General features: G+C 34.8%; 1 protein-coding gene across 1 annotated transcript in view; it reads right to left on the reverse strand.

Moving 5' to 3' along the window:
- The window catches only part of LOC150095577 (uncharacterized), a 146,994-nt gene that overhangs the window by 10,099 nt on the left and 108,903 nt on the right, over positions 1-27,992 (reverse strand). The window contains exons 7-8 of the mRNA XM_090410328.1: positions 10,512-10,660; positions 5,419-5,582 (exon numbers count right to left, since the gene is read on the reverse strand). Of these exons, the coding sequence (XP_090266454.1) occupies positions 5,419-5,582; positions 10,512-10,660 (313 nt within the window). The remainder of the gene's footprint in view (positions 1-5,418; positions 5,583-10,511; positions 10,661-27,992) is intronic.

Genomic DNA, 27,992 nt, shown 5'->3' on the forward strand with positions numbered 1-27,992 from the left:
GACGGGAGCGGAAAGGTTTAAGTTTTTTCGTGACGTCGGGGGGCCAGGAGGTTACTTTTTTAAGTAAGATTTTTAATTTCTTAACTTGCGTTTTTGTGGGGTCGTGTTCTAGCGGGATGTAGGTAGCGCGATCGCGGAGGATAATGTTCATTTTACGATTGTATTCGCTGGTATTAAGGACAACTGTGGCATTACCTTTATCCGCTCTGGTGATGACGATACTTTTTTCTTTGCGTAGTTTCTGGAGAGCCATGCGTTGGGAATAAGATAAGTTACTTTTTGGAGGCGACGAGTGAACGAGGATGTTGGCTACGTCGAGTCTGATGTTGTTGGCTACTTCCGACAGTAAGCGACCGATCCCCCGTTCGACGTTAACCATAACATCGAGCACCGGCACTTCTCTCGGGGCGACGGCAAAATTACGGCCGAGGCAAAGGGCGCTGACGGCATCATCGTTGAGCCTTTTGGACGAGAGGTTTATTACTGTCTGGAGTGGTTGAATTTGTGGTTGTGGTTTGTCTTTAACCAGGCTGTTGTATTTCTTGATGTGTTTGTTTTTTATTTTCTGAAATTCTCTCTGTGCGGAAGTTTCCGAAATGTCAGAGAGAATCGACCAGAGTTCAAGCTTTGATATCTCCTCCTTGTTTACTAATATTCCCTTAACTGACACTTTATCTCTCTTAGAAAACGTTTTTCCCCCTGACATCTTAGATCTCTTTTCCTTTGCCATCAACTCTGGGTATTTTGCTTGGAATAACAAAATCTACAAGCAGATAGAGGGAACCGCCATGGGCTCCCCCCTCTCACCCCCCCTTGCCAATTTCTATATGGAAGATTTCGAAAAACGAGCCATAGACTCAGCCCCACTCAAACCTTCTATCTGGCTAAGATATGTAGATGATGTGTTCTCTATTTGGCCTCATGGCCCAGACACGTTAGATTCCTTCCTTGGTCATCTCAATAGCCTACATCCAAGAATCCAGTTTACTATGGAAAAGGAAAAGAACAATTGTTTACCCTTCCTAGACACCTTAGTCACGCGCCTGCCTAATGATACACTTGCCTTCACTGTATACAGAAAACCCACACACACAGGCAGATACATTCACAAACTCTCCCACCACCACCCCTCACAACAATATGGCATCATTAAAACCCTTACCAAGAGAGCCCACAATCTTTGTTCCAGTGGAACCGCCCTCACTACTGAGCTTAACCACTTACACAGAACTTTCCTCTCCAATGGCTACAGCGAACACAGTATCAAAAAAATAATCAATTCCTCCCCCATTCCCCGTCCCTCTCATCAACAAGAATTTAAAAATGCCATCACCATACCCTACATCCGTGGCACTTCGGAAAAAATAGCTAAGATACTAAAAAAGTATAACCTACACACAGCATATAAGCCCTACCGCAAACTGGCTACCCTTATCCGTTCTACGAAAGATCAGCTCCCTCCTCTCTCTCTGCCTGGAGTTTACAAAGTACCCTGTTCCTGTAAGCTTGCGTACTTTGGACAGACAGGCAGATCAGCATCCATCCGCCTAGAGGAACACAAGTCGTACATCGTTAAACACAACTATGGCCATTCAGGCTTGGCTGACCATGTTTTGGACACCACCCACAGAGTATCATGGAAAAAAACCACCATGCTCCACCACAGCAAATTCAAGAAAGAGAGACTTTTCTTAGAAGCAGCAGCAGCTCTCAAAAACCAACCAAATCTTAACAAATACGGTTGCATTAAGCTTCCGAAGATTTGGGAAACAGTCATCGCCAGAGGTCCCACCTTACATTCCAGGTCACCTACAACTGCCCTTAGAGGGCACTCCACCTAGATAGGACTTTATTGTCACCCACGTGGTTGGGCTTAGTATTGTAAGTTTTTGTGTGCATGTTACATTAATTGTCTTTGTAATCCCCGTAGATGTCCTAGTGACTAGGACGAAATATAGGAAGTATTAAATTCTATTTTAATTCTTTGTGAGTGCTGTAAAAAGTCCATTAAACCTCCAACATAATGTCCTCACAGCACTTTAGCCTCTACACAAGAACAAACAGAACTGTCAGTTCATTTCAAATTGAACTCTCCAGTAACCTTGACTTGGAGTTTTAATCCATCCTTTTAGAGGCTTCTGCATTAAATAGAATTTATAAAAGTCTTGAACTATTCAAGCATCTTGAGCCATTCACAGCCCCCCCACACCAACTAACCAACATAAATTACTTAAAATCCATGAACTTAATAACTTTATCCAGCTCATAGTTCATGCTACTGATTCATCCTCTTACTACATATTAACCATATAATTAGCCAAATCAATATGCCCATCATAGGCATCCTATCCTCTCTTACATTTAAAAAAAAAAAAAACTTCTATTTTAAAATATTCACCCAAAATTAATCCTAAATAATTTGGGTATCACAATTCACATCATTTTCTTCCTCACTAACACCTTCTGTAAAAAATATCTTCCTCATAAACATTACAGATCTTGACAATTTTATATTCGTGTTAGCCACTTCATTAGAAAGGGGAAAATAAATATATAAAGAAATAAACAGAAGGCAGTGCTATGGGCTCACTCTCTCTTGGCCAATTTCTGCACAGAGTAGTTTAAAAAAAAAATGCTTTGTTCAACAGATCTACTCTTGAGCTCTCCATTTTGCTAAGGTATACTGAATATGGAATGCCAATAAAAAATGGCATTCCATTTTTATATTTTGCAATATGCACTCAAAATACACAGGCAAACAGTGCCATCATCTCTCCCTCTTCCCTGCCTTTTGGATGGAAAGACCTGGGTTCAAATTCCATCTACAACCTGAAGGTTAAATAGAATTTGAACCTGCTCCCTCTGTATGAGATTGACTTTTCAAATGAAGGAAAGTTAGCCACTCTCTCATTAGAGAGGCAGCTGGGTTCTCCTGGATGCTCTCTCCAGTCAACAAAACAAGCAAACTAGCCAGAAAAATACATTTACAGGCATAATACACAGGCCTTATAGCCTTGGGCTGCTATGGTCATAATTCCCACAATCTTCTCCCTCCCAAAACAATATATCATAAAAACACTGTTTAACAGAAGCAGTATTTTCAAGATACTCTACCAACCACAGGTCAGTAAATCTCTATATTGAACAATCATTGCTCACAGCTGAATTCAACCACATTTGCCTTCTTATTCAATGGTTGCAACTTCAACAAAATTTTGAATCTCCACTTCATTCCACAGAACAGTTACTGTAATAATGTTATTACTATTTTGAAAAAAAAAAAAAAATCTTCAAGATCTTAAAAGAAATACATTCTCCATACAGCTTTCAACACTGTTCAATAAAATTTCATATCAAGCTAGTTCCCTATACTCATCTACTCCTGTCCTGCAAAGATCAACCTATTATGCTCCAGAGATCTAAAAAGTTCCTTGCTCTTGTCAGCTTATTATTCAGATTGGAAGAATAGCCCATCCATTTAAAGGAATATAAATTCATCTGCCAAATCTGGACACTATCTCAGTATGGTAAAAACTATGGTACTTCATCACCACAACTTTAAATGTATGAGACAATTTCCTAGAAATTATAGGTGTTCTTAAAAACCACTAAAATCTAAAAAATATGGATATGTGAAACTCTTCTAAGTCCTCCCTATTTCCACCTTCTCTGTGGTGCCTGTGTGTACGGGAGGGGGGGGATATTAAAAGTTCTGATAAACACCTAGAATAAAAATGATATTAAAGCAACTGATATAACCACACGAAAGAAAAAGCCCTTTAACCACTATGTTTCATCAAATTGTAATAATTTATTGAAAACATGGCTTGTGAAATCTTACTAGACACCGGTGCACATATTTCACTCATTTCTTATAGTTTGTTTAATAAAATTAAAACTCTAATTCCAAATGACATTTCAATTTTAAGTTATCCAATTCAGTTAAATGGCATATTTGAATCAGAAATTCCAGCTGATAAGCAAATAAATGCTTTCATTTCAATTCCTTGTTTTCCTTTGAAAGTTTGTCATCTATTAATAGTTCTTCCAGAATCCTCTAATTCAAATGTACAAGTAATATTTGGTATTCATTTTCTAAAGTGTCATGCTTGTGCATGTAATTTTGTTCATGGTACAGTGTCCTTGTGTGGACTGGAATATTGTTTGGATAAGTCTGCAATTTTGCACAGCACAGAGAACTATTACTGCTAATAATAGACAACATACTAAACATATCATGTAATGACACTGAACATCATGTACTATCAAGTAATATCAATAAACCATTTATTATACGTTTCCAGACTTTATGGCCACCCTGTCAATTTAAGCACTGGTTCCCAAGCTGGTCTGTAGATCAGTGCATGAAGTAGACTACATAATTATTTCATAAAAAATAATAAAATAAAATAAATAACAGCAATAAACACAGTAGTTATGTTAATCAACAGTGTCCTTCAGACAAATGTTGGATAAAGTAAACAGAATAGCAAAATTAGCAATGGAAATTCTGTGGTACTCAGAGTTAGTTACATAGAATCACTTTTGAGGATTCAAGTTTAATCTGTTTGTTTAATCACTGAACAAACAGACTGCTTACATACCCATCTTTTGTAATACATCACTGAGAGGGCAGGGTTGACAGCTGAGGGAGAGCAGCTGTATGCTGCACTTCACATGCCTATTTATTTGCATTTGAATGCTGTTTATTATTTTAAATCCTAGGTATGTCCCCAGAATCAAAATGATGTGTAGCACACACACATTCATGAATTACCTTAATAAAAAGGTGCACATCATAAAATTCATCTCATACATGAATGGAAAAATTATAGGATCTGCAATGATGCTTATATGATAACTAAACAGAAACACATTTTCCCATCTCATGGTTTTCATGACTGAAGTCAGAGATGTGTCCATTTCTTGAGAACCACAAAAATAGTTTTGACTACCATTTAAACATTCATGCAATGACCTTCATTTAATTCATTCACTAAAACTGACAAATGTTAATAAAATTAATTTTTTTTTGTTAAAAAAAAACTAGAATTACATTATTCAGTCCCAGAGTGAACAATAAAATGTTAAAAGACAATAATTCAACTTGACTATCTGTCCAATTAATTGTAATAGATTTTTAACCAGAAGCTAATTTAGACCAAATTTTGAAATTAACAACCGTTTGTTTTTAATATACCCACTAATAATTTCCAATCATATTTTAATTCAAATATTATATTTCTGATATAACATCATATCAGATTACATCACTGCTGAATATTTTAGCAATTAGACAATGTACACAATAAGAAGATTAACTTAATGCTTCCATCCATATTTGAATCCAAGCATCTAGTAAGTAATGGCAGATGTATTGAGGTAAACAATAAATTAAGCACATTTAAACATTCTTACCTGATGTGTACCATCCCAAGTAGTATACGTATAATCATCTTGCAGGGATTCCATAAGATTTGTATATAGCTGTTTCTGTCTACTTTGCCACTTTTCACATCTCTCCACTTGTAATTTTACCATTTCATTTAGTGCTAAAAAGCATGGCTGGTAGGAGGACAGTGCTAGATACATAAAATAAGGACGCAATTTAGTAAACAGTAATGTTAACATCAAAAATCTTCAGTCTAAATAGAACAGCTAAGCTTTTTTTTTTTAATGAGGCAGCTCACCTACTTAAAATGGTTTGAAGGTTTATGACATAGGTAAAACATATAGTAATTAAGAAATGAAATAAAATAAGAAAAAGGATGGGAGTATACCATCCAGATTAAAAATAATTACACCTAGCAGCTTTTGTAAAGAAGAACCAGAGGGCATGACTTCTACATTTGGGCTTTTCAAAGTCAGACTTACACTATTCATGATTGTTTTGCAAGTGTTGTTGGCATCAGTAGGCTATATATGAAGTTGGATTTGTCTCAAGCCACTTATCACTTATGGTATACTGTTTCTTTGTTTTATTTAAATTGAACAGCCCTGGCAATGTCTTGAAAAACCACTGCTTGGAAACTGGGTGATAACTTTCAACAGAATGCAGAAAATGAAGACCCTCAATCCAACATGGATAATTTCTATCACACATTCATAATAAGTGTTAGGATTTGGAGAACAGAAACAGCAGTCTGACTGAAAAGAAGGAGTAACAGTCTCTAAGAAGATAATTACAATTGCAATCTCTCCTCAGTCATTTACATGACTGAGGAGAGAGCATTTCACTAGGGATGAAACTTTAATAAATTTAGTTTAATCCTTTATCCAAGTGTAAGCAAACAAAGTTTGCACCTGAAGTATCTTCAGGACTGTGGCAACTCGTGGTAAAGGTGGACCAAGCTCTCATCACTCCTTGTCTTAATATCTCCCATAATGCAAAGCACTATGGGATGAAACTTGTTTGAAGAGGAGAGGTCACCTCAGTAGTGAACTAAGGAAAATTATTTCACTGTTAGAGTAGTTAGATTGCAAGAAAAGGATAAGAATTCAAAGAGGTTACATTGATTTTCAGAATTTGGGGGTAGATAGAGAACAAATGAATGATACATAATAAGGCAAAGAAATCTTATGCCAGAAAGTCAACAGAGGTAATTCATGATTAGGCATCCTCTGGCAAGGAATATCAGATTGCATAAAAGCACAAGTATCACCTTTAAGGCAAAAGAAATAAAACAGTAGAGTTTGTATAGTTAAGATAGACTATGGTTGTTAGGGCAGTAATATAGGATTGTTGTAATGATGTTTAAGAGATAAGGAGAAAGAGAGCAGGAGAACATGCACTGGGAAGAGATAGAGATTCTTAGACATGCCAATACAGAGCATCCAGTCTATGTCATAACATGGTTTCAACAATTCACCATCCCCCCCCCCCACTCCACAATTCCACTACACATCCTTCTTCCATCCTTCCAGGCACAATTTGGCACTGTAGATGGCAGTAACATTATGTACCAGCAGACTGGAAAGCCATCCAAACATACTGATACTGGAGCTACATTTGGCAATTACTTGAATGCAATACTGTTTAGAGAAGGATTTTAATAAACAGGATTCTTTTCTTGACTATTTTAGATGCTTTAAATACCACCACTGAAATTTATAACATTTTAACGTTAAGAGAGATAAAGAATATTTCATGTAGGTCAGAACATAAGAACGGTATTTGTTTTTGCCTGATTTAAATAAAGCATGCATGAGGGAAATGACAGAATTCTGAAGTGGTTATGCTAGTAGTAACAAATAATTTAAAACTGATTATTTAAAAGGCCAATGAAGAATTTTTTGACACTCATATTAGCTGCTAAATCAAGAGTGTAAAATGGTTGATTTCATTAATATAACATTTTTTAAACTCTAGATTTAACAGCAAAGAATTAATTATAGTAGTGCACAACTATAATTAAGTATAATTAAGTATAGTAGTGCACAACTTCTAAAGAAGTTGTGCACTACTATACATAGCTGTGTCATTCATTTATGGGATCAGTTTGTTAATAATCAGAAATGGTTTATGGTATTTCATCCTCTCCATCACATGCTGTTTCAGGTAAGTATACTGTATAGTAGCTGGATAAATTTCATTTCCTTCCCTGCATGTGATGTTTCCAGTCTGTATCCCCATAATTAAAGTTCCCATAATAATTACCCACCCTGCATTCATTTGTATTAATTTGCCAATGCATGCCATTCACACATGTTCACATACACCCTTGGTTTATCTCACAGCCTCAAATGCACTACCTTCTGCATCAGCCATCCTGATGAACTACCACTCTTTTTTGGCTGCAATTCTTTTGCTATGATTAGCAATACCAGTCCCCAATTCTGTTCTATTATTCCTGAAAATGCTATCATTTCATGATATATCTGTATCATCCTCCTTCAACCATATTTCCCTAATGCTGAAAGCTACTGGTGAAGTTAAACTAGCCATTGCCAAAAACTTCTGGCATTAGTATACATAAATTGCAGTATTAAATTGACTATCATTGAATATCATATGAATTGAATTACACCTTGTATTGACTATCCCATTCAAATTCAGGGATAAAACCACAGAATTTTTTTTTTTTTTTTGATTATTCATACACTCACCTCAAAGATGCCTGCACACACACACACACCTTCTCATCTGCATCTCTGACTATTGGCTCTAATTTTGCTGCCTCTGCATTTCTAAACTCTCACTGAACAACACTTACTCTAGGAACAACACTAAATCTTAAATGGATTTGGTGTTAGTTAGGCATGTATCCATTTAAGTCTTTCCATCCATTAAATCCATGGCAGACATTCACAAACTGAACATCATTCTTCCTCTACAATCTACATATTGACTCATTTGCAATTATGGCTTTTTTCTGAATTCATCTCTGTCATGTCATAAGAGCAGACTCTTTACTCTCTCTATCGTCTTTTTCCTTTTTCCTGTAACTTTTCCATGCCTTAACTTTCACTCATCTGTCATATCATTTGTACCTTTACAATTTTTCTAAGCAATTAAATAAGCACACTCAACTAGGCGCTCATGAAAACAGCGAACTACTACCAAAAAACTTAATATTAATTATTTTTGAAAAATAACTTACCTTTCTGCTAACTACAACGACTAAACAAACTGCTTTCTGATATGCTTTTTATGCCAAACAGTGTTTTTATCTAGTCCATCTGATTTTTTCATTACATCATTTACAACAACACACTAACTGATCAATATCTCCATGAAACTAACTAATCTGTAATTCTTCACTGAATCTCTTATGAATTGGAATATGTTTAAATCTTATACATTTTATTTTATTTTTATTTTAAAAAATTTTATATTTAAATGATTATTGTATGGACATCTCCATTTTATCTAGAAGGCTCATACTAACCATTATTGAACATCTTTCATATCTCTACTTAAAGTTGTTCACTGACAAAGTATTCACAGTTGCCTCTGGCTTCCTATTCCATTCATTTACCACTGAATGAATCTAGTCTTTGCACCCTTACACAATCATCAAGGGTTATTCTTTTAGAATAGAAGAATATGTAGTTATCTTCACAGTCTTCTGAGAAAGAATAAAAATCTATAAAATCCATATCCAGCAGAAACAAGCACAGAAAATAGATGATAGATGAATAAATGAAATTACAGAAATGAAAACAGTGAGAAAAATTAAAGATATCACAATATTAAACCAAATTAGGAACACACCAATCTGAGAAAATTTTTAAATATAACCAATATATGATTAGATCAAAAAATGGAAAGCAGAATGGGAAAATGATACAGAAAAATGCCAAATGAGCAAAAAAAAAAAAAAAAAAAAAAAAAAAAAAAAACATAATAATAAATAAATAAATAAATAAAACTAGCTAGATACCGATGTGAAAGAAAGACTAAGGAGGACCAAGAAAATGAAGAATTATTCAGAATAGGAAAATTTATACAACATCAATCAGACAGACAGAGTCCTGAAGAATAAAATGATATGGATGGCATCAAACAAACCTGCTATTCCCAATAAAAGTATACTTAAGTACTGACCACAACAGATCTCTCTGTCTCTCCACACACACACACACACACACACACACACACACACACACACACACACACACACACACACACACACACACACACACACACACATCTGTTGTATATATGTATGTATTTGGTGATAATAATAATATGTATGAAAGGTATTTTGAACCTTATGTTCATGTTGCTCCTTAACTTTCTCATAAGGTGTAGGTGTTCCTTTTAACCCTCTAACTTTTGCACATACTTCATATCTTGGTCTTTATTTTACTTTTATTACCTTGGATTTTACTCGTCTTTTATATCTTGGGTTTTATTTATTACTTTTATTTCTTGGGTTTTTATCTATTATCTTTTTATATCTTGGGTTATTTATTACTAGTTTATATCTTGAGTTTCATTTTTCACATCCTATGTTTTATTCATTACTTTGGGTTTTATATACTATCTTTTTTTTTATTGCAGGTTTCATTTATTACTTTTTTCTATCTCATGTCTTACTACTTCTCAATGATGATTTAATTTAAACTTAAATTACATTACACTGTTAACCTGGTTTTCATGCTGCTTCCATATAATCAGATGAAATTCATGCTACCAAGGATGCAGGTCTTTGATATTGCCTCTTTTCATTAATGATTAAAATAGATACCTTCTTTTTGCTAATATTGGTTTAATCACATTTCATGTTTTAATCAAAAATCAACCATAGTCAAAAATAGTAGGTTGCTTCACAGACTAAAAAGTTTGCTTATACTACCAGTAGCATCATGTTTATTATTTTTGTGTAAACCATGATACTATGCCATGATAATTATCTTTCTCCTAAAAAACATATCAATAGATTCTTCAACACACACACACACACACACACACACACACACACACACACACACACACACACACACACACACACACACACACACACACACACACACACACACACACACACACACACGCATGCACGTACCTTTAGCACCTTCCATGGTAATTAGGGTCTCCAGAATTTTACTGCTAGTGGATCCCATAAGAAAAGCAGGAACGTGGGATTGAGATGCCATCATCTGTGCTGGTACATGGTATAATACATTCATATTGTCAGTCTCTTGATGTGGAAGCCTAGCAATATAAATTATAAAAGACAGTGAAGAGATCATTTTGATGGTAGCCAACAAATGAAGGAATCCACAAGAAAGTGCAAAAAAGTTTAAATAAAACACAATGAAACATCAAAATGACAAAAATAAAATGACATAATGAACATGATTTTTGACATTCTTTACGTCAAAAATGTAAAATGCTAAAATATAAAAAGCTTGCTTAAATATTCTTATAACAATGCACAGGAGTGCATGTGTGTTTTTCAGTGTCAGTTAGTATTTTAAGTAAGCAATCTGAAAGATAATAATGAACAAAATTAAATAAATAAATTTAATTTAATTAAGTTTACAACAAATGTTAATGTGAACATATGACATTACTAACATACCAGAAGCCTTAAGTAGAATGAAATATATAAACTGCTGAAAGAAAAAGAGGAGTAGATAGGTATGCAACTGTTTATGTATGATAAATATATTTGCATGCCCATAATTCTACAATTATAGGAAATTGGCTTCATTAAGGTTTAATGAAATGAAGACAGTACCTTGAATGAATTAAGCAAAATTTTAATGTCGATATTTTGTTTTCGGGTATTGAGTGGTCTTCATGGATACAATATAAAAATTGCAAACAAACAAAACAAGAAAAGGAAGAGAGATTAAACTGAAAGCATAAGGTTCTAAGAGGAGCACCCACTCTGGGTCCTAATAGCATTGAGTGAGAGGTCTAAGAAGAATTACAAAATGCCATATCTTGTGAAATTTTACACAACAAGTAAGTTTTGTTTACAAGCCTAACTCCAAAAACTCTGAACCTGTAAGGGGTGAGTCCCTATCCCATAGGATGCAGGCATCTTGGATACAATGGCAAAGGTCCTGAGTAGATACAGTTTAGTCCCTATATTCTTCCCTATCAATAAGATATCCTCTTAGTTGCTATCCACGAAAAAAGTACCCCTCCCCTCTCTCTCTCTCTGTCCCTCCCTGGTGTTTACTAGGTTCAATGTGACTGCCTATGTTTGTACTTTGGATAAACAGGACATTCTGTTGAAAAATTACTACTACGTAGGCTGCTCAATAAGTAATAAGACTATATTTATACAGAAAACAGATTACCTTTAATCATCATTATTTACATGGACTGTTTTGAAGTAACTACTGTGAGACGCGATGCATTTGTCCCAACGTTGTGCCCACTTCTTAAACACATGTGAGAGTCCGTTTTTTGAGAGTTCTTTCAAAACTGCCTCCGCAGCTTTTACACATGCTTTGTTGCTTTCGAAATGGCGGCCTCTTAGTGGTTTCTTGAGCTGAGGAAACAGCCAGAAATCGCATGGTGCGAGATCAGGAATGTATGGAGGGTGTGGAAGGATATCTGTGTTGTTCTTCTGCAAAACGTCCACTACACAACCAGCAATATGTGGCCTTGCATTATCGTGGTGCAATAAGAAGCCATTCTTCAGCAATGGATGCTTCCTTTTGACGTGCTTGATGATAATCGCTGCTGTGTTGATCATTGTCTCTGTGATGGACGTTGAAGATCTTCCCTCACGTTCAAGATCTTCCACATTTTGCCTTCCTTCCTTAAAAGTTTTATGCCAGTGAAAAACACTTGCCCTCGGCATTGCTTCATCATGGAAAGCTTCATGTATCATTTTAAAAGTGTCCGATGCCGATTTTTGCAAACGCACACAAAATTTAATCGCATAACGCTGTTTCAAGGATGCTTCCATTTCGAAGACTGGTCACGCCTCATAGGCCCGCCGATGAGCAGTTGCGTTTAGTCACATGACACTCTGGCACATCAGCCTGTATACGCCATCTATCAACCTCTTTTTTTAATACATACAGCAACATTTCTTTATTCCACAGAAATTAATATTGTGATGAGTGGTTTCGCCACAGTAAAATTTGTCTTATTACTTATTGAACAGCCCACGTACAAGAACATCTATCAAAAATCAAATACTCAGCATGGAGTAGACACTGATCACAATATTCTCTGGTCAAATACTCACCTTTTACAATGGTACCAGTTAGGACTGAGCAGTTATTTAAAGAGAATGCTGAAGCACTTCGATACCATTCAAGCTTAAACTGGAATGACTGCCTATTCATTGCCAAGATTGGGGAGAGTCTCATTCTCATAAATGGCAAGCAACATCATGCTCTTCCACCGCAACTCCCTTTTTTTTAAACATAATACTGTGTCATTCAATTATTTATGTAAATGTGTTAATCTTTCAAATTATTTTAGTTTTAGCTTTAATTATAATCCCATTTTATTTTGTAACCACCCATATGGTGGCATTTGGGCAGTTATATACAGAGATGATACAGGCTCATCTCTGTATATAGGATTAACGTTTTTCATTCTAGCTTTTAGCTTCACCTTGTGATTATGCTGATGCACTGATGGCGGGCCAATTAGTTTATGGCCGAAATATTTGTGATTGTAAAAATTATTATTTATTCTTGTAAATACATGTGTCTAATAATCCTTACTATGTCACAAGTGCCATTAAAAACTTGAGAAAAATTGTGGAAGAAAAACTTGGAGAAGAACAAGTTGCATTCCAGCCAAATAGATCAGATTTTCATTTTACAACAACAACAGTTGAGAAAGTGTGTACTTAAGTTTCATAGATCTGGAAAAGGCATACAACAAAGTGCCAGGAGAAAAGCTTTTTAAAATGCTACAATTATATGGGGTAAGTGGATTGTTATACATAGCAATATCTATCTATCTATCTATCTATCTATCTATTATCTATTCTATTCCCTCAGCCATACGGCTGGTGGAGATAGTTATATGCTACCATACTAGGGAAGTGACTATGAGCAAGGTGGCTTTCCCATTGCCTTCTTGCCGAATATATATATATATATATATATATAAATAGTCTATATTTAAGTTGTAAATTAAGCAATTTGAATTGAAGGAAATATGGAAGATGATTTGATATAAAATAAGGTGTAACACAAGGGTGCACACTATTTTCACTCTTATTCACCACATATGGACTGCATTATGAAAGAAAGAGGCATTAAACCTGATATTAAAACTGGAGATATCAAACTAAGCTCTTTGCTTTATATAGATGATGATGATGATGCTCTCCTAAACACACTGAGTGCAAGTCTCCAAAATTCTCTAGCTAAATTAATCTTCCATAGTGCAAATGAAAGAACTACAGAACATTGCACCCTTTCATTAGAAAAGATCTGAGTTCTCAGTTTGATTCTCATCATGATGAGAGGAATCTTTATATGGGTTTTTTTCAATTGAAGGTGAGTTAGCCAATCTCATACAGAGGTAGGAAGATTTTTTCTCCCAGAAACTCAAGTTTTTCATCCCACATACAGGTAAATAGGCCATGAGAATATAAATGCAGTTTACAGACAATAAAATACTATTGTTGGTAGCGATTAGTAGTAAATGGCATTGATGGTGGTAGTGTCATTGTGTGTAGTTGGAGAATTATGTAGTAGGGAAGACAGTGAGATGCATGTAATGGAGTAAAGTACCCTCTTGTGATGAGTCTTGGACTCCATGGAGGTGTTATGTAATAAGAATAAGTGAATGACAGCTATAAGCCCCAAAGCTACGAAAATAGGCAGAACAGAGAAAACTTTGCCCCATTCTCAAGAGAGCTTATAGAATAAGTAAAATTTCAGCTATTTAGTCACACTTTTTAGAAGATGGAAAATTAAATTTAGAAATGGATGACAGAATAAGCAAAGCTAGTATTGTGGGAGACAATTTGGCCACCTTGGCCAGATCATTTGATTCTATGACTAGATCTAGCACTCTCAAACCCTAAGTCCCTTCCATCACATGCTGGTTGAACTAATTATCTCTTAGTCACAAAATAAATTCCATTTCCTTCTTGACATACAATCTTTTCTCCTTCCAGTCTATGTCCCCTGTAGTTGAAGCTCTCATAATAATTACTTGACCTACACTCATTGTGAGAATTTCACAATGGGTGTAAAATGGATCCATGTCTTCAACATCAATCCCTTGCATCTGCAGGCCTATAGCAGCAACGAACTATATATTTTGTCCTTTGATTTCTATCTTACATGAGATTGCCTGAAATGAATTGCCATCCACACATCTCCTCTTGATTCCCTATCCTTTTTGACTGCCTTTCATTTGCTACCATCAGCTGTATCCCTCTTTCCCATCCTATTGCCTATACTCTCTGAAAATACTGTACCCCTCATATTTAATCCCTCCAATAAATAAATAAGAAACTTCAAGGAAGAAGAGACATGTTAATCGATCAGTTTCCTATGACTTAACACACACATCTTGAGGATAAATTATAGATATGAATTTTATTTGTATTTGGTTTGAAGTCTGTATTAACAGTGATGTCTAAAATATCAACTGTGATAGGTGGAATGAACTTAAACTAAATGGCAAGTATAACATTGAGATATCACACATGGCTCTATGCTGTGTGGTGTTACATAACAATTCTTGTATAATAATTGACAGCAATGCAGGTCTTTGATGTAAGCTGACTAAAGTTGGTTTAAAATGAGATCTTGATTTTTTTACACTGAGCTGGACAACAAAGCATTTTGACAGCTCCTTTGAATTTATGAACACAACTGTTGAATTCAATATATAGCATTCTCACATTTTTTCTTTGATGGTATGAAATGCTAATCTTGATTTGCGTGCTCATTTTTCCACATCTTTCACACTTTCTTTCATTGGACATACAGAATGATCTGGAGAGATTGTTCTGTGTATCCAACATAGTAGCAGATATAATATACACAGAAAAATTCTGTATACATTCTTGGTCTCTTGATAGGGGAATAAGACTGGGTGATCAGAGCAACATAGAGACTTTTTATATAGGTGTGAAGGCAACTTTTCACATCTATATAAAAGTTGGAGTATTTTCACACCAACTTTTCACACCTATATAATTGTACAGAGTTGGAGTATTTCAATAATAGCAATACAACAGATGCGTTAGATGGGACAATTTAATTTAAAGAAAGAGAACCTTTTGCTACTTTATGGTGGAAACAACTCTGATAAACAAGAATTTGGACCAGGTTTCATCATTAGGAAAAGATTATGGTCATCTCTGATTGAATTAGAAACTTTTAATGAAAGAATAAGAAAGCAAAATGGTTCAAGATTACTTTTATTAATGTATATGCTTTCACAGAAGCTGGAGAAAAGAAAAGATAATGAATTCTATGAAAAATTGGAATTAATCCTTGAAAAAATTTTACAACAGGATATAATTATTTTATTAGGCGATTTCAAGGCAAAAATTGAAAAAGAATATATAAAAAAAATTATTGAAAACCAAAGCCTTCGTGAAGAGAATTAATGGAGAAAGAATTGATTAATTTGACTGCATTCAGAAATTTAATAATAAGCAGCATTATGTTTATGAGGAAGAATATACACAAACAAACATGGAAATCTCTTGATGGATATACATTTAATCAAATAGACCATATTATAATCAGTAAAAGACAGGAAATGCATTCAGAATATCCAGAGTTTCATAGGAGCTGAGTGTGATGGTGATCATTTTTTAATTGATGATATTCTGAAGGATAAAATAAACAGTAAATATTTTTCAGCACATGCGAATCATCTGAGATACAATATTAACAAACTAGATAAAATAGAAGAGAGAAGAAAAATGTGCAGCTGGATAAGAATGAAAATACTGAAAATATCTGGAATCATATCAAGGATAGCATAAAAATAGCAACAGAAAACTGAATTGGAATTCAAAATACAGAGTAAAAAATGATTTAATGAAGAATGTGAACTGGGAATAAAGAAAAATTAAATATATATATATATATATATATATGCCAATTATATATTTGGTTTAATCATTTATCCAAGTGTAAGCAAACAAAGTTTGCGCCTTAAGTATTTTCAGGACAGGGGCAACTCGTGGCAAAGATGGTATAAGTTCTCATCACTTGCCTCAGTATCCCATGATGCAAAGCATCACATATTGTTGTGGACATGTATAATGCTATGCATTAAGGGAACGGTCACTACCTAGACCACTTTCAACCTTTATTGAGGTCTCATCAGTGGGAGCCAGACCCAGAGGTGGTGATACTAAGGTGGAAGTAATGAAGAAGTCATACAAAAATGTATTCAATGTGTCTGGGCCATGTGGCCAAATAGCAAACACATCGTCAACATAGCGTAGCCACATGGCCCAGACACACTGAATACATTTTTAGTGCATCTAAATAGCCAGCACCCTAAAATCCACTTTACAATGGAACTAGAAGCCAATGACTGCCTGCCCTTCTTGGACACACTGATCACACGTCTTCCAGAAGGTTCCTTATCATTTTCAGTTTACAGAAAACCCACACACACAGGGAGATACTTACACAAACAATCACGCCATCACCCTTCTCAACAATATGGTATCTTAAAAACACTAACCCATAGAGCTAGAGTAATCGGTTCCAATGACATTGCTCTCACTGCTTAACTTTCTCACCTACGTCAAACCTTCTTAATCAATGGTTATAATCCCCGTAAAATAGATAACATACTAAATGCTACCCATAAATCCCCTCCATCTACTACAGAAGAATACAACAAAACCATTACCATCCCATACATTAAAGGCACATCTGAAAAGATATCTAGGGTGCTTAACAAACACCAACTACGCACAGTATTTAAACCTTATATAAAATTAGCAACTCTCATCCATTCACCTAAGGACAAATGCACTCCTTTATCACATCCAGGTGTCTATGAAGTGCCCTGTTCTTGCCATCAAGCCTACTACGGACAGACAGGAAGAAATGTGGACATCCGCCTCAATGAACACACACAAAAAAAAAAAAAAAAAAAATATATATATATATATATATATATATATATATATATATATATATATTTATATATATCCGACACTTTCGCTATGGTAAGTCGGGTCTGGCAGACCATGCTTTGGATACCCCTGCACACAGGATCAATTGGAAAGAAACAAAAGTAATGCACAGAAGCTTCTACAAGTCAGAGAGGTTATTCCTGGAATCAACAGACGCCTTAAACACATACTCCAAACCTTAACAAGTATGGCTGTATAAATCTACCAAAGATTTGGGAGGCAGTCATCCTAAGACCAAATTAATATTTATTACTTTTATTTTTTAATTTATACTTTTCAAACTTTTTAAGACTATCATTTGGACTACTATTTCAAAACTTTGAATTTTTTTTTATTTTTAACCTAGATGGTGCCATATTAGGACTTTAGTCCTGTTGCACGCTGCAATCACTTTTACTAGCCCCACTGTTACACCGGATTGTGGTTGTCTTGCCTTTGTAACAAACTTTGTGTTGTGTGCTCTGAAGATGCTGGATATAATACCAGCGAAATATTAGCTTTGAAGTTAATAAATAGTTATTTTCTTAACCATCTATGTTCTTATTATACCGTGAAACCTATTACAACATGTCTGACGAACATATAAGCCTATCCACGTGTCTAGAAAAATGTATTTGAGAAACTGTAAAAGATAATACAAGCAGAACAGTAATATTAGCAAGCTACAAAACAGATCTTAACATTCACTTCATCATTTACTATTTTCTAAAATTCTGTCAAGCAGAGTTAAATCAGAAATATACAAGACAATCATTAGGCTTATCGTTTTATATGGAGCAGAAACCTGGAGCATAATAGACCAAAATGCAAAAGTTTTGCAGATCTTTGAAGAACCTGTAGGATATAGCACAACAGGTGAATAGAGAAGAAGACATAATCAAGAACTATATGAATTCTACAGATTCCTACTTCTAGCTAATGAAATCAGAGCTTGTAGATTGAGATGGCTTGGACATGAGGAATGAATGGGTGAGGAGAGAACGACTAAATAAGCATTCAAAATGAGGCTGAAGGAAAGCAACTCAGAGGAAGACTGTGGCAGCAATGGAAGGATAACATCAAAAAATACTTAGCTGAGATGGGAATCCTGGACTGGAAGAGCTAAGAAGGAATAAAAGGAATAAGAGAAGTTGGGATTTGCAGCAAAGAACTTTAGAGTTCAGCAAGCTAAGGAAGATTAAGAAAAAGAAGAAGTGTTGTACTTTCCCTTTGAAGGATAGTCTGCCATAGTCCACTATTGAGATAAAAACATCCAGAAAAGTGCTCTATTTCTTTTGACTTCTACTGTGAACTGGATTTTGTGGTTTAATATCCTTGACTTTGCTGATGAAAAAATGAAACAAAGATTCATTTTTTTTCATTCATAAGATTTGTGAAATTCTTTTCTGATGTGAGCATGTGTCTTCACAATGTATTCAGCCTTAAATGAAGATATTCCATCTATTATTGTGAAACTATTAAGTTTCACAAGGGCTTAATAGATATGATAATTATATAGGCTTTTGTTTATTCCTGACAGTATTAGCCTAGGTTTGGAGATTCTTTCTCATAGTAGTGCTAGAGACAATTTTTTTTTCATATTATGTGTGATTTTTTATTTCAGAATTGATCTTTTATTTCTTAGAAACTTAAGAGGCTAGTACTGTTGGGAAGAGACAACTGACTATATAATTATTTTTCACATTTGACAAGTGAACAATAATTCAATGTGAATTATTATTTAAACTGACTGCAAGCAGACCTGTGGAACTTATGTTATACCCTGATTGATGAAGTTCCTAACCTCTTCCAGCTTATGGTGATTGAATATTATTTGCTTTTGCATTCTCTCCAAATGTTATTGTTTTATGTTGAATTTTTTCTTGACAATTATTCATAAGACTATTACACTTTTTTATAAAAAAGTGTAATAGTCTTTTATTGTTTTAGTTTTTCAAGATTTGTTATCAACCCATATCGTTTTCCTATTTCACTTAACTTCATCACTGTTCTTTCAAGTTTATCTTCTTAACCAATGACTGTGCCATCTACAAATTGTAAATTACTGATTTTTGTACCTTGAATTGAAATTCCCATTATATTCTCTTGTAAAACATCCATTATTCTTTTGAAAAGCATGAGAAAGATGGTTAGGAATATTGGATCTCCTTGTCTCGTGTCCCTTGTTGCCAGAACCATCTTTGTGTTATGGCACAGTTTCTCACAGCAGCTTCTGCATTATCATTGACATTTTGCAATAGACACATCAAGTTCTTGTCCATAAGATTGTAATTAAGGTGTAATTCATCTATATCATTACCTTGTCACCATTCTAGGCATTCTAGGGGAAAATACTTCAAAAGATATTCTCAGTCAAGACCATTTTGAATTAATTTCATGCATTTTGCTATCCTTGGCTAGACAAGCACATTTCATCCATAAATGTAAATTAATCTGTAAGGCTGAAATATTAGAAGGAAGAAACTGCTATAATATTCAATTAATAACTGAGTCTACCCATAATAGCTGGGTTATAAATTTTCCAAAATTAACCATTAACAAATGATAAATTGTTTTGTCTAAAGGTCCTGATTTTGCCTTGTCTCCTTGACGTATGCCTACTTAGAAATGATGGTAAATGTGTCTAACAGATAAGCTTAGGTGTTGATGGTTATTCATGACTTATTTTTCACGGTATTAACAACACCACAAACACTTTTATCAACAAAGATGTTTTATTAATGCTTATATTTCACTGATTTTCAACTCAGCATATCATCAGAGCACAACACACATGTAAACATGACAGTGAGTGATTGAAACAATATAATTGCAAAAGACAAAAGATCTAAAGTCCTATTTTTGTTGGCGCCCTCTAACGAGAAGAAAGAAATAAAAAAAAAAGAAAAAAAAAAACAGCAGTTATCCAGGAGTTTTTCTTAGGATAACTGTCTCCCAAATTTTTGGCAAATTAATGCAACCATATCTGTTAAGGTTGGGAGAATTCTTCAAAGCCATTGCTGACTCAAAAAATAATCTTTCAGATCTATAACGACTCCTAAATAGCACATTCGTTTTCCTCCATCTAATCCTGTGTGAAGGAGTGTCCAAAGCGTGGTCTGCCAGTCCTGACTTGCCATAGTAATAGTAGCGAATGTATCTTTCATGTTCTTCCAGGCGGATGTTCACTGATCTTCCTGTTCGCCCATAATAGGCCAAGTCACAGTCACACGGACGTTCATACACTCCTGGGTGTGCTAAAGGGTGAAGTTTATCCTTGGGCGAGCGGATCAGAGTTGCCAGCTTGACATGAGGTTTGAAAGTGGTGCGAAGGCCATGTTTCAACAATGCTGCACCACTTTCAAACCTATGTTAAGCTGGCAACTCTGATCCGCTCGCCCAAGGAGCAGATCAGAGACCAGGAGTGTATGAAGTTCCATGTGACTGTGACTTAGCCTATTATGGGCAAACAGGAAGATCAGTGAACATCTGCCTGGAAGAACATGAAAGATACATTTGCTACTATTACTATGGCAGTTTCCCGGTGTTGTACTACCTTACCCCAGTCCTGAAGATACTTTCAGGCACAAACTTTGTTTGCTCACACTTGGATAAAGGATTAAACTAAATTTATTTTAGTCTAACCAAGTGAAAAATAAACTTTCAACATCTTTCTCTAAATCCAGAGTAATTTATTAAAAAGGTGGCACACCTTTTGACAACTCCTATAGGTAGAGATGATCTTGCTAATGCTTCTGCCTGGTATCTCCAACTCTGGGCCTGGCTCCCACTGAAGAGACCTCAATAAAGATCAAAACTAGTCTGGATGGTGGCCCTTCCCTTAATGCATAACATTATACATATCTGCAAAGAGATGTGTTTTGCATTATGGGAGATACTGAGATAGGAGTGCTGTTAGCTTGCTCCACCTTTGCAGCAAGTTGCCCGGTGTTGTACTACCTTACCCCAGTCCTGAAGATACTTTCAGGAGCAAACTTTGCTTGCTCACACTTGGATAAAGGATTAAACTAAATTTATTATAGTCTAACCAAGTGAAAAATAAACTTTCAACATCTAAATATCTGTCTAATAACAATTTATGGTTTTGTCTGATGTAGTCTCCCTATTCCCTAACATACCTACAAGAGACTTCAGTTTTTACAATCTGATTTCCCAGAAGACATTGTTAACCTATGTAAATTTACCATCAATGCAGGCTAATGTAAGGTATAAGTTGTTCAAACAAATCAAAGGAACAGCAATGGGCAGTCCTATCTCACCAGCCTTAGCTGATTATTTTATGGATCATCTGGAAAAGCAACTATTTGACACTATATTTCCTCAACTTCACATGTAGCTACATTTTGTTGATGATATATTTACAGTATGGTCTCACTCTAAGTTAGAATTATTTCTTCAATTTCTAGAGAAAATTAACCGCTTTTATAATGAAGGTTTATTTTCTTGATCCTATGAATTAGTATGATAATATTTGGTTTACAGATCAAGTGTTGATAAAATTTATTAACTCAACTAACTAGTTTTGCCTAACTAACATGTAGCTACATTTTGTTGATGATATATTTGCAGTCTGGTCTCACACTAAGTTAGAATTACTTCTTCAATTTCTAGAGAAAATTAACCACTTTTATAATGAAGGTTTATTTTCTTGATCCTATGAATTAGTATGATAATATTTGGTTTACAGATCATGTGTTGATAAAATTTATTAACTCAACTAACTAGTGTTGCCATACTTTAACTGTTGGCATCTTCAGGGCACAGACAATCAAGGCTTAAAACAATCTCACAATTATCAGTAACTGTAAAACTGACAAGAATAATTACAAATAAAATGGCATCGAAGATAGAGGAAAACTACCATTCAAAAATTTTCAAAGAAGCAGCCACAGTCGCTCATTCTACAGTTAACCTTAACAGAAATCAAGGTGTAATACTCCCAGAGATATGGAAAACCTTAATTAAGTCCCTAAATATACAAGAAATGAACTTCAATACAAACTACAGAAAAGTCCTTAGCAACAGCTAGCTAATCTTGTACACGCGATACATGTTTCACTCATGTTCGATGCCATTTTATTTGTAATTATTCTTGTCAGTTTTACAGTTACTCATAATTGTGAGATTGTTTTAAGCTTATATGTCTGTGCCCTAAAGATGCCAACAGTTAAAGTATGGCAAAACTAGTTGGTTGAGTTAATAAATTTTATCAACACTTGATCTGTAAACCAAATATTATCATACTAAACCGCTTTTACTCCTGTTCAAGTTGACTACTGAACATGAATCCAATAACCATCTACCCTTTTTGGTAAATAACTTGGAATCCAACAGGTCATGTTGAATTTTCAGTTTATCAGAAACCAGTTTACCACCAACCTTTACTGGCAGATACATTCACTTGTCCTCACACCATCATTCTTCAGAGAAGATGAGTATTATCAAGAGTCTTGTACATAGAAATAATATGATCTACTCTTCTGATTCCCTTTTGTTAGACAAACTGAATAAAATTAAAAGCAATCTGATGACTAAGGGATACAATAAATCTACCATTCAAAAACTTACTGATAATTATCATCCTTCTACCAGATTACAATCCAATTTGAAAAAAAATTTAATGCTCTATTGTAAAGGAAACTCCAAACAAATAGCATGGATTCTTTGCAAATTCAATCCATACACTTACTTCCAGCCAGAGGATATATGACCACCTCTTTCCTTACCAGGTATCTATCAGATAACCTGCTCATGTTATCTTTGCTATTTTGGAGAGACTGGCTATTCTGCCTTGATTGGAATCAAGCAACATCAAGATTATATGACATTTTTGAAATTTACAAGGCTGGCCTTGCTTCTCATGTTATTGACACTAGGCCTGTAGTTCTTTGGGACCAGACAAAATTTCTTCATTCCAGCAAGTTCAAATTTGATTGTCTTTTCTTTGAAACACATGAAATGCTACAAAATCATCTGAACCTCAACTGCTCAGACTGCATGCCAATCTCTAGGTTTCGAGAAGTGATCACTATTAATTGTTCATATTTTTTTAAAATTAATAATGATTTTAATTTGTTTTTTTATTGAACTCTAATAGTGTAATCATATACTTCAGCTATAACCAAAACATGAGCTAGTATATGAATGCTCTATGCCTCATTATTATGATTCATCTTTTGAATGTAGTTAATGATCTGTCCCTGATGATAATGTCTGCATAACACGGGATGAAATATATTTGAGTTATGAATAAATTCTATATTTTTTTGTTAAAGGTGTAAGCCATGAAAGCTTTTCAATATGGGACAGAAGTTGAGGGGACAAGAGCAAGTGAAAATGTATACAGAGAATGAGTAGGGCTGGTTACAGACCAAGAAATGAAGTGTTATGTTTATTCATGAATGCCAGGAGTATCAGAAACAAGGGAGATGAAATTTTTGCATTGATTGAGTTTATATGCATGAAAATAGTTGGAATAAGTGAAACATGGGTGGATGACAATTACATCTTGATGGCAATAGAAATAGAGGGATACGATATTTTTCATGAAAAAAAGGCAAAGAGGGGGGGTGGGAGAAGCCTCCCACATGACAAGGTGAAGGCAATATAATGAGGGATACAAGTTCATATAATTAGGATTAACATCCTAATCATATATGGATTATTATAGGAGAATTATTATAGTCTGACTCCTGGTGTGTTGTTAAATAGCTGTATTCTTCTTCTCTTCAAGGATTAGGCATTTCCCTGTTCCGGCTTCACTGGCCTTTTGATCTTATTGCTGGTCTTCCTCTCTCTCTTCCTTTGGTTTACATCTATCCACCTTTTTTTGGTAGCTGATATATTCTTGTTACTAATTATTGTCCCCTCTCAGCAACTCTTTTTAATATCTACTTAAATGAAATAATAATAAAATGGAACAAAAATTTACATCAAGGAATTAAACTTTCTCCTACAATGAACTTAAACACTCTACTTTTTGCCAACGACCAAATAATAATTACAAATTCTGAAGATAACTTACAGAAAGCTACTTTAGATCTAAATGAGATAGCCAAAGATTATGGTATGATAATATCAACAGAAAAATCAAAAATTATGCTCTTTAAAGGACAAGATCCAGCAAGAACTAAAATAGTAATAGATAACAAGATCTTAGAACAGGTAAATTCATTTAACTACCTAGGATGTATGATCGCATATGAAAATGAAAAAGATATAAATGAAAAATTGCAAAATATTTATAAATAACAGGTGTAATTAGCACGTTCGCTGCCATGCTACTTCGGCATAGTCTGTTCCCGTACGCCAAGCAATTTCACTTCTTCAAGGTCAGTACGGTAATCTCGTTGCCGGCGGTAAGCGTCCTACGAGTATACTCGTAGTTGGCTTGTGCAGAGCATATACCATCTATGAGAATACACAGTTTTGATGCTAGCTCCACAAGCCAAGCATTTTCACTTCTTCAAGGTTAGTACAGTAATCTCGTTGTCGGCGGTAAGCGTCATACGAGTATACTCGTAGCTGGCTTGTGGGGCTGGTTTACCAACTATGAGTATACTCGTAGTTGGCAGTGAACGTGTTAACTCTATATTTAAACCAAACCTAGTTCAAAAACAAACCAGACTAAAAGTATACAATACATTAACCCTACCAGTCTTAATGTATGGAAGCAAAATCTGGACAATAAAACAAAAAGACAAACAAAGATTAATAACAGCAGAAATTAAGTTTATGAGAAAAACTGCAAAGTATACTCTATTTGATCACAAAGGAAATGAAGAAATTATGAAAGAATTAAACCAAGAACCAGTAATAGAAAAAATTAAAAAATATAAACATAAATGGATGGAACATTTTCAAAGAATGAAAACAGAAAGATTACCAAAACAAGCCTTAAACTACAAGTCATTAGGAAAAAGAAAACCATGACATCCTCTTAAACAATTCAACTATGACTTCTAAGGCCGGAACAGCCCATGCTAGGCCTAAATCCTTGATACACATGATGATGATGATGATGATGACTAATTATTGTTATGGTTCACTGTTTTGAACATCAGGTTAGGTGATCAGTTAATTAGGCATCATCATGTGTATCAAGGATTTAGGCCTAGCATGGCCTGTTCTGGCCTTAGAAGTCATCGTTGAATTATTTAAGACATTCTATTGATATTATTTTAATTAGTGTAGACATGGGATGTATAAAGTGTCATCCCATGATGAGTCCTTGGAGTCTATGGATGTGTAGTGTAATAATACCAGTAATAATTATTAATAAAGTTTGAAAGACAGTTATTATATGAGTAGTTCATATGGACATTCATGGAAAATAGCGTTTGATAAGGCACTTTGTGACAATACAGTTGAATATGATTTTGGCGCATGTATGCAGTTGTGTGTGCATGTGTACTCTCTCTCTCACTCTCCACATTGAGAGAATTTTTTGTTCTTCAAGTTTCATGAATTTTAAAAAGTTAAAGGAGAATAATAAAATTCTCAAACAACTTTATATATTTAAATAGTCTGCCACACTTTATTATTATTATTATTATATGGGTGTTGCATGACTGGAATGGATTGCCATTGGATGTTGTGAGTGCAAGTAGTATAAATGAATTCAAGAATAAGTGATAGCTGGTGCATGTAGTATGTGGCCTCCCTCGATGAGTCCTTGACTCCCTGGAGGTCTCTCTTAATAATGATAATAATTATTATCAACACTCTCCATGGAGTCAGCAAACTCATTATTGGAGGTTCAGTCAAATGATGGGATATTAACCTTAAAGTCCTCAACACTCACTTCACAACATATTCTTGTAATGTGTGCGTTCAATTCATGCACATTCTCCATTTAAAATATTTACTCCTTACACCCTTCTTTGCCATGCTTGTGCACTACTTCCAAGAATGACCTCTGGTTCTTCCCCTCTTACCTCCTACTCTTTTCATAATTCCATCTGGATTAAGCCATTAAAATCTCCTCACTAACTTAAACTTCTCTATCATACCAACTCTTTTCCTCCTATCCGATAAAATCTGTAATTTACATTCCTTTAATCTCTCTCTCCACAGCTAACATTCCAGATAGTCTTTCACCTCTGGACCGTCTCCAATGTTTCCACATCACAATAAAAACTGGGTGACCAATCTGAGCACAACAGTCCAAACATGGTCTGACCAGTGCTTTATACAGTGACACAACCATCTCCTTATTTCTACATGTTAATGTACTTCTTATCATAGTGGCAATGTGATGTGCAGTGTTTGCAAAACTTGCAATATGCCCTCTGAACTTCACTCTCAACCAACACTCTCTGATTTCAAATCTCATTCACTTCCTGCAGTATAGCTCCATCAATATAGAGTACATAGTCTTATATCTCTGGACTCCAAAATGCAGTACTCTGTATTTATTAATGTTGAAACTACAACCCCACTCATATCTATGATAAAAGTCTATTTAAATCTTCCTGAATGGAATTAACATCAGCAGTGCTTCTTATAATTCGCCCCAACTTTGCATCATTGGCATATATATATATATATATATATATATATGAAGTATATGTCATATAAAAATACAAATAAAACACAAAACACTATTTATAGACTACAGTGTATATAAACAACTAAATCTTATTTGTTCTCTATACAAAGAACATATCAATTAATTTATCAATATTTAATGATTTCACTGTTTCATATTCTATGGAAAGAAGTAAAGGAATTATGTTGTTCTTGGCTTAGGTACTAATGCTTTAATTTATGTTTTAATATGTTTAATTATGTTTTAATAATCTTATATTAAAACATCTTATATAGTATTATATTGTATTAATCTTAAATAAGAACTGTTAGGTATTTCTTTTCATCTAGCAGTACTGTGAACTGAGAAAATATGGGGACCTTTGGTTTGGCATCCATATCCTGAGGTGGACCCCCAGGCCAGGATTTTTGGCAGGCCCCCTACCTGTCGCTCAGGTTAAGGACAATGCATTGCTATACAGCAGTGGTCGCCAAAGGGGTCGATATGACATTGTTAGGGGTCGACAGAAAAAATATAAGACATCATTGTATGGGTAATATTTAATTCGGTTAACTTGGATTACCTCCATGATAAAAGACATGGAGGTAATGACAACGTAATTAAGAGTGAATCGTGGGATCAGTACCTCCATCTTACAGGCCCATGAATAGGACCTATAAGATGGAGTAAGGTCATGAAAATAGTTACTGAGGCCAATCAAGTAGGCCAAAATGACGTTGGTGGTTCCTGCCGGCTGGCGCAGTGGGAGTGAGATTGCAACATGTGCGTGGTTCTTATTTAATGTTCTAAAATTCATCAACATACATATTATAATTCAATCGTTATTCATTCACGAACTAAACTTCTCTATGTTGAAGAGTTAAGCAGCGCTGGTA

This window comes from Typopeltis vanoorti, chromosome 20, assembly GCF_054136105.1.
Source record: "Typopeltis vanoorti isolate ZY-2024b chromosome 20, IOZ_Tvanoo_1.0, whole genome shotgun sequence".
NCBI lineage: Eukaryota > Metazoa > Arthropoda > Arachnida > Uropygi > Thelyphonidae > Typopeltis > Typopeltis vanoorti.